Source organism: Podarcis erhardii (assembly GCF_964252035.2).
Source record: "Podarcis erhardii genome assembly, chromosome: 8".
In the NCBI taxonomy this organism is placed as follows: domain Eukaryota; kingdom Metazoa; phylum Chordata; class Lepidosauria; order Squamata; family Lacertidae; genus Podarcis; species Podarcis erhardii.
In genome coordinates this window covers 90,284,603-90,298,349 of record NC_138499.1, presented here as the reverse complement: position 1 = coordinate 90,298,349, position 13,747 = coordinate 90,284,603, and the positions used below count along the sequence as shown (strand labels likewise).

The following is a 13,747-nucleotide window of genomic DNA, read 5'->3' as shown; positions in this document are numbered from 1 at the left end:
TTTTCTACATTTCTGCAGCAGTTTGTGATCATTAAAATTCTTCAGCATGTCTCTTAAGAAACACATTTTTGCATGCAGCTTTGACAAATGCACACATTTCCAAAAGCCATTTCTGCTAATGTAATGCATTTTTGTATGTTATTCATTTTTATGCACACCTTTACCTATTATATGCATTGTTTAAAACATTATTTAGTTTGAGAAACTGCATTGCAAAATTTGGATGTGTGGCTTTCAAAGGATAGCTATTATCTAAATTCCTGTGTTTCAGTTCACATAAAGGTTTTGGAAAGTGAACATTTGATAGATATAGATTTAGATTTAAATATGAGCTGAATGGAATTTCTTCTCCATCACTAGCTGGAGCCCTGCTTGATCAAGTTCCCAGCTCACAGAGCCAGACTACACATGTTTGGCAGGATTTTAGATAATTTGAACAACATTAGGATTCTCCCTAGTCAGTTTTTCATGACTGAATATTCAAATTTGGCCTTGATCTAAGAATGAATAACATTGTTTGGAGGCCAAATTACCTGGTGTGAATGTGATGAATCCTTCCCTCTAAAGACTACACGTAAGCACATTGATCAAACTAAACTTAGAGAGGTGAAACAGCTGAGCTTGCCACATCCTGTGGCTCTGATCCTTTCTTCCCAGAATCTCTCTGTCCTGCAGGGGCCTGAGCTGCCTCCTTGTCTGACCATGGCTGCTAGTGCAGGGTTGCCATATTTCGAAAAGTAAAAACTAGGACACCCTGAAAGTTGTTGAGCTGGATGTCATTTCTGCCTTTGAAAATCCAGGAAAATCCGGATGGATGGCAGCCCTATGCTAGTGAACATGTTTTTTCTTAACATAAGGGCATTTTTTAAAAGAAGCTTTCCACTTCCTCCAAGGAATTTTGACTCACTAGCAATCACCCAGCCTGGCCTTGCAGTGTGTTATATACTCTGAGGAGAACTACTGAAAATGACTATGCTGCTCCCCACTCTCTCCACCTAACCTTTACTACCTCAGATGCAACAAAAACACGAATGTTTGAGACTGCCTTACACCAAATCAGCTTCCATTCATCCCAATATTAACTACTTAAACTGGTAGTGGTTCTCCACCATCTCAGGCTGGGGTCCTTCCTACCTTGCTACCTGAGATCCTTTATGGCAGTGCTAGGATCTTTATGCGTACAAGGCATGTGCACCTCTCTGAGTTATGGTCGAATCCACTTTCATTATCTGTGCAGCTTCAAATTAAATGTATCATAGTCACATCTAGCTGTAGATTGAGCCATTCTTCACATCTCTTTCTGCATGGCACATGACAACAGGGATGCCATTCAAAAGCATATTGTTTTGTACTTACTAAGAACACACAGGTGGGAAAATTCCCCACAAACATAATATTTTCCTGGGTAGTCATCCCAGGAAGATCATCCTGGGATGTTGTTGTTGGCACTGGGGCAATCTTCCAGCAACATCCATTCCATCCTTCTGCCAATGTTTATTGGACTAAGGTTAACCTTATGGATTTGGTCGTCTACCCAAAACCTGGGTGTGCATATCTATCCCCCATCATCTTTGTGGGAAAGATAAGGCACAAAACTATTAAAAAGCTGCATTTACTTTCGCAGTTACAGCAAGAAAGAAGCAGATGACTTAGTTACCTATGACAGATGTAAACAGTTCTGGAGCCGAGCTGCCGGCTGCCATGAATGTTGCCCCTGCCACATCTTCACTGAGGTGCAGGCGCTGTGGAAGAAGAGAAAAGTCTCTTATCAGAAGCAAAATATAACACGTCCCCGGGCTATTAGTGTTTCAGGACTCAGGATTCATGGTCGTCTCCAACATCCTCCCCAGGCAGAATAGTATCAAAGGATATGCAATGCAGTAGTAGCTGCAGCAGAATCCTTTCCCCAAAGTATCACCTCCAATGTCACTCTAACACAGGAGGATGTTGGAGGTGTGCAAGGGGCATGCAGCAGAACTCTTTAGGGATGCCATTTATCTTTCTGATAGTTTGGGAGCACTGTCACGGCTATTCTGCATGGTTTCATCCTATGCTCCTCCAGGGACACATAGTTTTTTTACAACTTTACTCTTGTCTGTGTCTTTTAAATGGGACATTAGCACACTGTTTCTCTAGCAGCTTTCTACTGATGTTCAAAATAATTAGCTGTCAGCTGCTGCCTGAACCTGAGAAATTATTTATATTATTGTTAAATTATCATTATCAATTACTTAACTGCTGGTAAGAGGAATTATCAGCCTGTCCCATTTGATTTCCATGTATAAATGTCACATTATTTTATACTTACAATGTTATAAATGATTTCAGGTATCAAAACTTTACACACTTAAGTTAATGTTTCTCAGGCTTGGAATTTTAATAACAAGCTTTTCATGTTTCAGTTTTATTTTGTATGATTTTTACCTTAAATTTGTGATAGCTCAAGCTCAATAAAAACATCAAATAAGAGTAGATTTTTATTTTTACCTCTAACAGGTCAATCCTGCTGATCGACACCATACACTTAAAGCTCATTCAACACACTTTTAAAACACATGACTTAGTACTAGATTCATATGCTGCAGGGTTGGCAGTGGCCTTAAATCAAGTTGCTACAGTTGTTCATGAAAGCTATACCAACCACAGCGATATTTTTCTAGAAAAAGAGGTGCCAGAGATCTCCCTTGTTCTCTTAGCATGGCAATGGAGCCCACCTGAGAGGTGCTGTAAATGAGCTCCAGCACATTCCAGCTGAAAAAAGACCTGGCTATGCCCATAGAAATGAAGTGTGTAAAACTGATGGGATGTAAACAAAGGTTACAATTCTGGTTTGGTAATTTCGTTAATAAATATGCGTAAGTAGCATCAACACAGACTTACTTCACAAATCTTTTCCAATGAAGGGACAAAGAAATCATCACAGACAATAGCCAAAGCATAGAACATGTAGACAGCCTGCAAGAACAGAAAACACTGTGTTTACAAGGCACCAGTTAAAACAGGATACTGTCATAATTTAATTATTTTAAAAGAATTAAGAACACATTATGTATACTGGTTTGGAATGACATCAAAGATATACCACAGAATTAAATTGGTGTAGTAGTCAACCCTGCTGTCTAGGGAACCCTGGAAACTGCAGTGTGTGTGTGGGGGGGGGGTGTCTTTAGCAGATAAACCTCTATTCTCATCCTACCCCCTACTCATCCCTAAGACACATCCCTACCCAGAAAAACCAGCACTTTTAAACAATTTGTTTTTAATGTTTGCTTTTTACCGGTATTTTTAAATGAAAATTTCATCTTGTTTAATAAAAACCGCTTAGAGGTTTTTGGTGATTAAGAGGTATATAAATCTTGTCAAATAAAGAAAATAGAATTATTTGTGGAAATATGTGATATATGACCCTGTTCTGTGGAGTTAGCATCCCAGATGAGATTGTACTTATGCAAACAATTGAATAAATTTCTGTTTCAACAAGCTTTTTCTGCTGTCTCAAAAGGTCTTTATTGTAGAAGTTTATTCTGTGTTCTTTTTCAACCTCTCTTTAGTTGTGGGTTTTTGTACTGTTTTTAAAGCTGTTTTAGTTGTTTTGAGGCTCATTTGAAAACAATTCATACATTAACAAGCTAACAGTAATACAGTGGTATCTCGGCTTACAAACTTAATCCGTTCTGGAAGTCCGTTCTTAAACTGAAACCGTTTTTAAACTGAGGCGTGCTTTCCCTAATGAGATCTCCCACCGCCAGTGTCCTTCCAACGTTCGGCTTCCGTTCAAAGACTGAGGTAAAGTTCCCACCCGGAACACTACTTCCGGTTTTGTGGAGTTCGTAAACCAAATAGTTCGTAAACAGGGCTATTCTTAAACTGAGGTTCCACTGTAAAATCAATATATTTTTGTGCATTTGACACACTTTTCAGATTTTCAGTATGCAAAGTGCTCCATTATTTGTTTTGCACCTGGAAGGTACAGGGACAGGATGGTGGAGAGTTCAAGGATGTGTAGGAGAATCAGAAGGAGCACCGGATTGGCTCTGACGGTGCTAAAAATACGTAATTAATGCCACTAATGAACAAATAAAATGAAATGGCATCATTTCATGCTAGCCTTAAGGGTTGGGTTACATCATCATAAAGGTAAAGGTAAAGGTACCCCTGCCCGTAAGGGCCAGTCTTGCCAGACTCTAGGGTTGTACACCCATCTCACTTAAGAGGCCGGGGGCCAGCGCTGTCCACAGACACTTCCGGGTCACGTGGCCAGTGTGACAAGCTGCATCTAGCGAGCCAGCGCAGCACACGGAACACCATTTACCTTCCCGCTGGTGAGCGGTCCCTATTTATCTACTTGCACCCGGGGGTGCTTTCGAACTGCTAGGTTGGCAGGCGCTGGGACCACACGATGGGAGCGCACCCCGCCGCGGGGATTCGAACCGCCGACCATACGATCGGCAAGTCCTAGGCGCTGAGGTTTTACCCACAGCGCCACCCGCGTCCCCTTCATAGCACCCATTATAACCTGTGTTCCCTTGTGTCTCTGTCTTTCCTGCATTATGCAAGTTCCTTCTCATAGCTCCCTTTTGTTCACTTGCATTTGAAATCCTAAAGAGAAAGGCTTTGAGGCTGAGAGCCAGCAGCAAGACATAAGCAACAAGAGAACATGGGAGTTGAAGAGTGAGTCCCTCCACAGAGCCCTCTGAAGAAGCCATCCCCAACTGCAGAGCTAGAACCAGGGGGAGTTGGCAGCAGCCATAAAGGAGAGTGGGCAGGAGGGGAAGCTTATAGGGAAACTGACCTGCTATGAAGGGACCAGGTAGACAAAGAAGCAATATAGGAATACTTGGAACACCTGCAGTGCGGGAGCCTCGCAAGGAAGGCCAGAGTCTGTCTGAAAGTCCCAGTGCCACAACTGCCCCTTCCTCCGCTGCCTCGGTTACTTTGAGCTTGGTAATGAAAGGGTCAGGGAGTACTCAGTCTGAGGCTGGGACCTTCAATTGCTCATCCTGAATGGATAGCCAGACCTGGATGAGCCAACAGGCTCCTTGGGAGCGATGTGTGGGATGTAAACACAGGAGCAGTCAATGACAACATTCCTAGAGTGTACATGTTAGAACATGGGGAGGGATGTCAGTCCAGCAAGCAGGTAAACTTCCTGGGACGGACTTCCTCCGCATGTGACCAGAGGTGGGTGTGGCCTCACCTGTGCAGGTAAATGATAAAAGCACAGGGCAGGCAGCCATATCTCTCTCTCTGCCATTTTCCTTCGATGAGGAAACATCTAAGGATGCTCTCTTGGCTCCCAGCCAAGAGAGGAGATAAGGACTATCTTGCTATAAGATAGATTCTAAGTGTATGTAACCTTTTTAAAGCTGTTTGCCTTCTGGGATCATATTGTGAACAGAACGTGAGTAAACTCTTTTATACTTTTATAAAGACTGTGTCGTGTCTTGTATTTTAAGAGGGAACTAAAGGGGAAATTACCAGAGTAATTATTATAGAGGTTCTAGCGAACCTGTGCAGATGTTACCGTTGCGAACTAAAAGGGGAATGTCATAAACTCTGCTGATATTTTGGGAACTTGTTAGCACAAATTGGATTAGGATATAATCTCACAATATATCCTCTCCTGCACCCCAGAACATTCCCACACGATGACGGGGCCTGAGAGAGCAACACGGCCTCTTCTTCCTCAACTCTGCATCCCTTTGTTTTATTTTACACTAGCTTTAGGCGGCTTTCTGTCAAAAAAATATCAGAGTAGCTACTACAATAAATACAAGATCAGTTAGATCTTGAATAATTTACATGTAGATAGATAAAACACAACAAAACAGATTGAATCATAGATAATATAGTATCCATATAATAATGATACGTGGTTTGATGGATGTATGCATGAGTCTCTCTGAATCCACATTAACTGTGGGATAGGTGCACCCTAGGAATATTTAGAGGATTATATATACATCCAAGTGCATATTTAATATGTGAATATATAATGTCCATTTTATAAGTTATATGCACTAAATTTTGAAATCAAAACCCCAACTCAATACAACAAAAAATTCATCAATACAGCACCAAAGGCAGTTAAAACAGGCATTTATCAATAGTAATAATTGGAGAACCCCTTTTGGACTTTTTGTATGGAAGGGGAAATGAATGAATTTGAGGTGTTTAAGTCTGAAGATTGGGAAAATATTACTTAACAGAAGGAGGAGCAATTGGATGTCATCCTGGAGTGAATACTTTGAATAATCTTTTTATATGTAACTGACAGCAGATGAAGAATCCTAAGTCTCTTTTTTCTCTCTTTTCTTTTCTTCTTTCATTCTTGTATTTTTTTTTATCTTCCTTCTTTTTTCCTTTATTCGCTTTGTTTGTCTGTTTGTTTTGGTGTCCTCTATTCTGAGTCAATATTGGGATTATACACAAGGGTGATGGGTGGTTGGTGAAGGAACCTGTGCGAGAGGCAGGGAAAGGAAGATCTCCCAGGGTGGGAGGCAGAGAGAGGAAAGGGAAGCTCCCAGGTAAGACCTGGCAAGGCCCACCCCTTCCTGGGTGAGACAAGTCTTAAGATCTACCTTTGAGAGCAGACTATGCATTCTATTTTCTCTTTCATGTTATGAAAAAAAGAAAAGGAAAGTGTTATAAGAATTCTGAGGTCCCAATTATAAAGCAAGCATTCATAAATGTACAAGGCAAACACATACATAATTACCACATGTCTGAAATCGCACAGGAGAGCAAACCTGCAAGGAGGAAGGAAATGGGAAAGCCTCTCCATTGTCTACTGCTTACCTGTCTTAAGGGCGTATGTGTATATGAATAGGGTGAGCCTGTGACAGGAATTAAAGTATTTACCATCACAAAAGAATGGCCAGGCTGCCCAGGTAAAGCAATCAATGACCCATATCAAGTATCCTGGCAAACAGAATTTCTGCTGGAGACTGCCTCTTTCTGTGATGTATGTATGATGTTTTGGGGGTGGTCTCAAGCTACAGGGTGGGAAATTTCAAAAGTCTATATAAGAGCTTGCACACCAATGTTCTGGGTTCCTCTCCTCCCTCCCTGCATGGAGTAAGCAGGGGACCCTGTTGCAACAGTTTAATAAAGATCAGGCTTACTAGCTGCTTTGCTTCTCAATATTCTCTAGTTGGCCTCTGTTATTTTCTCCTGCCGATAGGGAATCTACTTAAGGACTCAATACGGGCTCCTGGATACCCCATAAGAGAAAAGGAGCAGTTTTTTCTTATAACAAAAGGAAAAAATGACATTAATCCATGGGAAACAAGCCACAACTCCCTTTCATTTCAGTGGTGCTTGTACAGAACTTCCTGGTGGATTCTGAGTCACAGATGTCTGTTTCTTTGCCTTCTGCCCTTATCAGCACCTAAAATCCACTCTCTGTGGAGCCTCATCATCTTGCCTCCTGAGAGGGCTGCCTCTGGATTGCTGGGATAGCTCAGTCAGTGAAGCATAAGACTCTTAATCCCAGGGTTGTGGGTTTGAGCCCCGTGTTGGGCGAAAGAGTCCTACATTGCAGGAGGTTGGACTAGATGGCTCTCCTGGTCTCTTCAAACTCTACATTTCCATGGCCCTTTTTCACTGAATATGTGTAGGCTCTAGAAAACTTAAGCCAGTCAAATGTTCCGGTTATTCCTAAACAAATGTAGTTTTCATGTGGGAGGTTTGCAAAATTTGGAGCTTGATTTCCAAGGGAGGTTTCTATGAAGGTGAATGATCTAGAGTTTCCATGTCTCCTGGCATTGTAGCTTAAGGGTAGTGCCAGGCAGATCGGAAGGTGGCCTGGTGGGATACAGATGTGTTTTATGATATCATCTGCCAGTTAGGGGAAGAGCCTGAGTGCGTCTGCAGGATGGAGCCAGGCAAGCATGGAATAGAAAAAGCTTTCATCAGGTCAGGCAGAAAATAAGTGCACCATCTTGATACTGTCCTCACCCTGGGATCTCACTTATTTGTCCGAGAAACCTGAGGCTCCAGGTTGAACATGGGAGACCTGGCAACCCCTCCCCGTTTTTTGTTATGTTCAGTCAAGAATCCAGAAGATGTGATGTCTAAGCAAAACAAACTTTTCAGTCAGTTATTTCCTCTTTTACAAGCCAATAATAGTGCCAGGTTAAAATGTTCCATTACAAAATCTAGCACCTAATAACCAGTGAATTTGATCATGTTCGCAGCCACATTGCGATGACTTTCCAGTTTTCTCAAACCACTAAAAGTCCTGTGATTGGCATAGGTCCCTACCTAGCCTATTATCATTGAAAAGGTTTCTTACTACAAGGAGATGCTGGTCACTAAATACATACAATTACAGAGCCAAATCAAATATACAGAAACATCATACAGTAGAGTCCTTTCTGGGCTGGAACACGTCAAATGGGAGAATATTTCAAAAACGAAACCCAGCATATGGAAAGCTAAACTGCAACTTTTCCATGTGACAAATGGTTCCAGCAAGTGCCATTGCAGAGTTTTGTCTGCATTTGGTAGATGGCCTCGTGCAAGCTGAATATCACAACTGGGTCAGAAACGCATGTGGGGAGCCACTGCTAAAAATAAGCAGCAAGGATTAAAATTTCCACGAAAAGGTTAATCACTTCCAGTTAAACAAGGAATTACTGGCTGAGGTATTCTTAGTCAAATAACTCTTGAGAGGCCATGCCTGGTTCCCAACTCAGAGGTTGAAAGGGGAGTGTGGAGGGGATGGCAGATGACAGAAATATCATGTGCTGGGGATTGGGGATGGAGACCTTAGGCCCCTCCTCACTTTTCAAGGCAGACATCCCCACACATAAAAACCCACATGAGTTGTGGATTACAGGACAAAACTATGTAATCTTGTACTATGATAGGTTTCTAGTCTTGTTTTGATTACTGAACAAGTATATCTAGCTAAAAAAGTACTGCACACAAGATCTTGTTAGAAATCCAAGTGTATCACAACCTCGGCTTGGGAGATCTGAGTGGGAAGCAGAAAGCTGGAATGCAGCAATGAGAAAATGTTGATCTGCCAATTGAACAAAGGAAGAAAAGCAGGGTCTGGCGCAGGGGTGGGAAACTGGTGGTCCTCCACATGTTCTTGGACCCCATGCCTGACCATTGGCCATGCTGGCTGGATCTGATAGGAGCTGAAGTCCTCAACACCTAGAGAACCACAGGTCCCCACCCCTCCTCTGCGTCTGAGAAGGGTGTTGAGGTGAGCCTAAGCTGCTTGCAGATCATACTAACTCACCAGACTCTCCCAAGTTAAAGCCATCAAGTTTCCAGTTTAAGCTATGGAGTGCCTGATAACAAACTCAACATCTGAAGTCCTCAAAGTAGGTAAAAACAGTGTGCTATTAAAGGGCCAAGCCAATGTGAAGCAGTGCTAGTCCTGACAGGGGATCGGCACATAGCTTTTATAAAAAGGTAAAGGTAAAGGACCCCTGACAGTTAAGTCCAGTCGCGAACGACTCTGGGGTTGCGGCACTCATCTCGCTTTACTGGCTGAGGGAGCCAGCATACAGCTTCTGGGTCATGTGGCCAGCATGACTAAGCCACTTCTGGCAAACCAGAGCAGCGAACGGAAATGCTGTTTACCTTCCCGCCAGAGCGGTACCTATTTATCTACTTGCAGTTTGACATGCTTTCGAACTGCTAGGTTGGCAGGAGCAGGGACTGAACAACGGGAGCTCACCCCATCACGGGGATTCGAACCGCTGACCTTCCGATTGGCAAGCCCTAGGCTCTGTGGTTTAGACCACAGCGCCACCCACGTTCATATGGAGACACAAATAACATTAAGAGTAGGTGTTTTAATACAGCACTTCACTGTCACAGAAATACTAATGTAAACATCCAAGCATGAAAATGGCAAGCAAGGATACTCTGCAAACACAACCTTTTATTCCAGAAAATAAAACATCTCAACACAACACAACCCTATAAAGACACTAGAGATAAGCAAGGAATTAATTAATGGTCTATTGGTTAGAACTGAATTCTCAGAATTTCAACAGCCTAACAGTAGAGAAAACATTCAAATTAGCTGAATAACTCATCCCATAAAAACTCATATCAGTTTCTCTCAGTGACACAAAAGAAAGACTAATGGCAAGAAAGCTCATTACTTCTTTCGGCATTTTAAAACTGATTTTAATTTAGATGGAAGGTCAGAGCACATCTTGCACACAAGTCTATTAAGCTCTCTGCCACATGTATAATTTCCCCAATGTTTCACCCAAGGTGAAGGAGGCACTCATATGGTTCTTCATACATTGTGACCACATCAGTTATGTTAAAGGGAAGGGATCACAGTATATTTAGTTGCAGACAACATGTTTTGTACCCAATTATATAAACTCAAAAATGATTAATTTAATTAAAGAGAGTTATTCAATTCAAATAATGTATGTCCTATTTCTGACAACAAGAACATAAATGAATTAATAGCGTTATCAGTTTATAGTGTTATCTGAGATGTCTCTTTAAAGGAAAAGACGTATGGCAACTGAAGCGTACATCCATATGGTCAGAGTTGTGTTGCTTATTGGTATGATAATTATTTTCTGTAACAACCTAAGTTTTAGAAGTTGTGTATAACATCTTAAGCTCTGGTAGCCACGTCTATGTTAATTATTTGGCTGGTTATTTGGGGGCTTTGCTTGCCTGGTCTGAAGATATGCAGCTGTACTCTCAAGGGGTTGGCTGCTTACAGAAAGGAAGCTGCTCCTCATGAACAGAAGAGAAAAAGACCCATGATATGAGTTGCACCTACACTCAGGAAACAGTGGCCTGCCATTTCAGTGGCCAGGCTGTTAATGGGAAGAAGGAGGTTTGATCCTGGCCCAACTGCATTGGCTGCCAGGTAGTTTCTGGGCTCAATTAAAAGTGCAGGTTTTGACCTATAAAGTCTTATGTGCCTCATGACCACAAAACCTTAAGCGATAGTGTCTCCCCATGTGAATCTACCCAAATTCATCATCTGGGGCCCTTCTTGGTGAGGGAGGTGTAGAAGATGGTGACACAAGATCAGGCCTTCTCCGTGGTGACTCCCTGGCTGGAATGGTCTCCCCAGAGAGATGTGCCTGGTGCCATCACTATCAACTTTCAGATGACAAGTGTAGACTCTCCAAGCCTCCCTATTTTCCAGGGACAGTCCCAAATTGACAGAAGCCCCCGGTTTCTGATTTGATCCTGGAATGTCATGCTTTTCCTTGCGACGTCCCTATTTTTATTAGAGAAATATTGAAGGGTATGCAAGTGGAGACTTTTTACTCAGGCATTTCACTTTACTGATTGATTGATTGATTGATTGATTGATTGATTGATTATTTATTTATTTAGTGCCCTTCGTCTGTAGATCTCAGGATGGTTCACAACATAATCAAGGTAGGGTGTGCCATTTTTAATGTTATTGTAAGTGAAGAACTTTTACTTAATAATGGTTTTTAACCTTTCAATGGTACTTTAAATGTGGTATTTTATGCCTTTTTAAAGAGGCAGAGAGGGGGCTGCAGTCAGTGACAAATAAATATAAGAAATAAAAGTAAATAAATAGTGCCTAGATGCAATAGCACTCTCCTCATTTGTTATTTCCTTAGGCTGGTGCCAACATAGTCATGAAAAAGACCACAGGTGCAAAGTGCCTATGAGCTCCTCTCTGGGAGCCTGTCATGTTAGTGCTTGTGTGCTCAGCCAAGGTTTGGCTCAGCTTAACATGACATGAAAAGTGACTCACTGATTCAATCAAGTTCTCTTGGGGTCCATTCAAAAAGGATTCAAAGAGAGTCAATGATTCTGTAAACTACAAACCCTGAATACGCTGGCATAAATGACAAGTGAATCAGTGCAATGGAAGACAAGAACAGCTTCCTACAAGGAATTTCTGGTGAGAAATGACTAAATGGCTAAATATATATTTTAAAAACACTGTTGTGGTAGCAGGCACGCCAAGTTGGACCCCACATGGAGGGGGGCTGTCACGTGCGCATGACATCACATGTGTGACACCCCGCCACCATCAGGCCACGCTTGCAGGGTCACTTTGGCAATCCCAGCAGGTGGCGGGGAGGGCAAAAACCATCCTCCAAGCCTCCCGCCCATCCCAGCGCTCAGGCAATTGCGGAGGGCGCCGGAGCTTGCCCAGGGGCAGCGGGGGATGGTAGCCACTACAATATTGAGGGGGGCAATGTCCCCTGCTCAAAATATTGAGGGAGCTGAAGCCCCTCATGCCCCATATACCCAGCGCCACTGTGTGGTAGCCATAGATCTTCACTTGCTGCTGAACATTTAAAGTTTTTTAAATATTTATAAGGCATTTTTGAGGCCAGTGGTGACTACAGATTGGCATTATTGATAATTGTTCCTGCTGACGTTATCTCTCAATTATAATTTGTATGTTGTAACGTGTGTTTTTTAATGTTGTAAGATTTTCTTTTGTTTAAAAAAATAAACATAATATGCATATAGGCAAATGGTGACTCACACAGAAGGCGTGCAAAACGACTGCTCCGTGCCGCCGGTTCTCATTTGTGAAGATGTCATTAGGGAATTCATTGAGCGCTAGGAAGGAAAAAGCAAAGAATCAAGCAAATGGAAACATTCATTTAGTTCATAGTAAAGATACTTTAATTAAACAAGCCAAGTGCTTCTGTAGGCTGACAATCCTTGCATTTTCCTGCCATGGAAACTATCATACTGTTCATGTTACTTTTAAATTACTTCATTGTCCCCTGGACATTTTAAGCCTTTTTGGGTAAACATTTATTGGGAAATCTGATGCTACATTAATTGTAACAGTCTGTGTCATCAAGTTGCCTTGGGCACAGCCAACAAATTCTAAACACAGTGTTCTGTAATCTTCAGAGTTGTACTACTGGACATAATTATAAGAGCAATTATAAGAGCACTTTCTAAACACATAATTAGATTATGATATTAAAACTGTAACTGTAGCCAAGACAATAATACATTCTTAGGAACCTTACCGTTTTTATGCTTATGATTCCTCACATGATTTGAACGATGGCTAGACTACACTGTGTTGTTGCTTTAAGTCTGCCCCAATGAGCACTGATTTGAGAACTTGTTTCTAGGAACTCCGAAATAGTGGTGGTGAGCATAAGGAGAGAAGGGTTGACTGCACTGCTTGGTCATCACTGCTGAAGTGGCAACTGAGGATGTGCCTCCTGCTTTTACCAAAGGCCGTCGCTCGGTGCCTATGTTTGGCTAGTTTGGCAATCATGCTTGGACATGATGAGCAGCTCCCAGCCACAGCATACGGTAAGCCACTGGTGTTATGCGCCTTGGCACTGCTAGCCACTACCCAGGAGCAGGACCTGCAATGCGTAGCCCTGCCTCCTCGCTTGTTTTGCCAAATGATGCCCAATGCTCACAATCAAGGTGATGCCTACCGTACTACTTTTTAAAATAACTTTTTATTGGGTTTTATAAACAAGGATCATAGGCATAATAAATGATACAAATAAACAGACCAAGTATCCTCATGTCATTTGTCAATCACAAAAATAGCACAACAAATTTGCAGTAATAACTACAACATATAGTTCATTATTGGTGCTCAATGTATAAGTTCTTGGTTTGTGAATTTGTTTAAACAAAAAGAAAGGGAAATGAGCCCCTGGGGTTGTGCTTAGATTAAGTCTGAGTATTAGTCAGTTACGCATGAAACAACAGAAAGTGTTGGTATATTCAAATGTGGGGTGTGAAGATAGTAATCTATGTT

General features: G+C 41.9%; 1 protein-coding gene across 3 annotated transcripts in view; it reads right to left on the bottom strand.

Annotated features, from left to right (window-relative positions):
* The window catches only part of SLC24A3 (solute carrier family 24 member 3), a gene marked incomplete at its 5' end in the record, with an annotated part of 170,946 nt that overhangs the window by 39,906 nt on the left and 117,293 nt on the right, over positions 1 to 13,747 (bottom strand). For all 3 annotated transcript variants that reach the window (XM_081872738.1, XM_081872739.1, XM_081872737.1), the window contains 3 exons: positions 1,658 to 1,742; positions 2,881 to 2,955; positions 12,488 to 12,564. In XM_081872738.1, the coding sequence (XP_081728864.1) occupies positions 1,658 to 1,742; positions 2,881 to 2,955; positions 12,488 to 12,564 (237 nt within the window). The remainder of the gene's footprint in view (positions 1 to 1,657; positions 1,743 to 2,880; positions 2,956 to 12,487; positions 12,565 to 13,747) is intronic.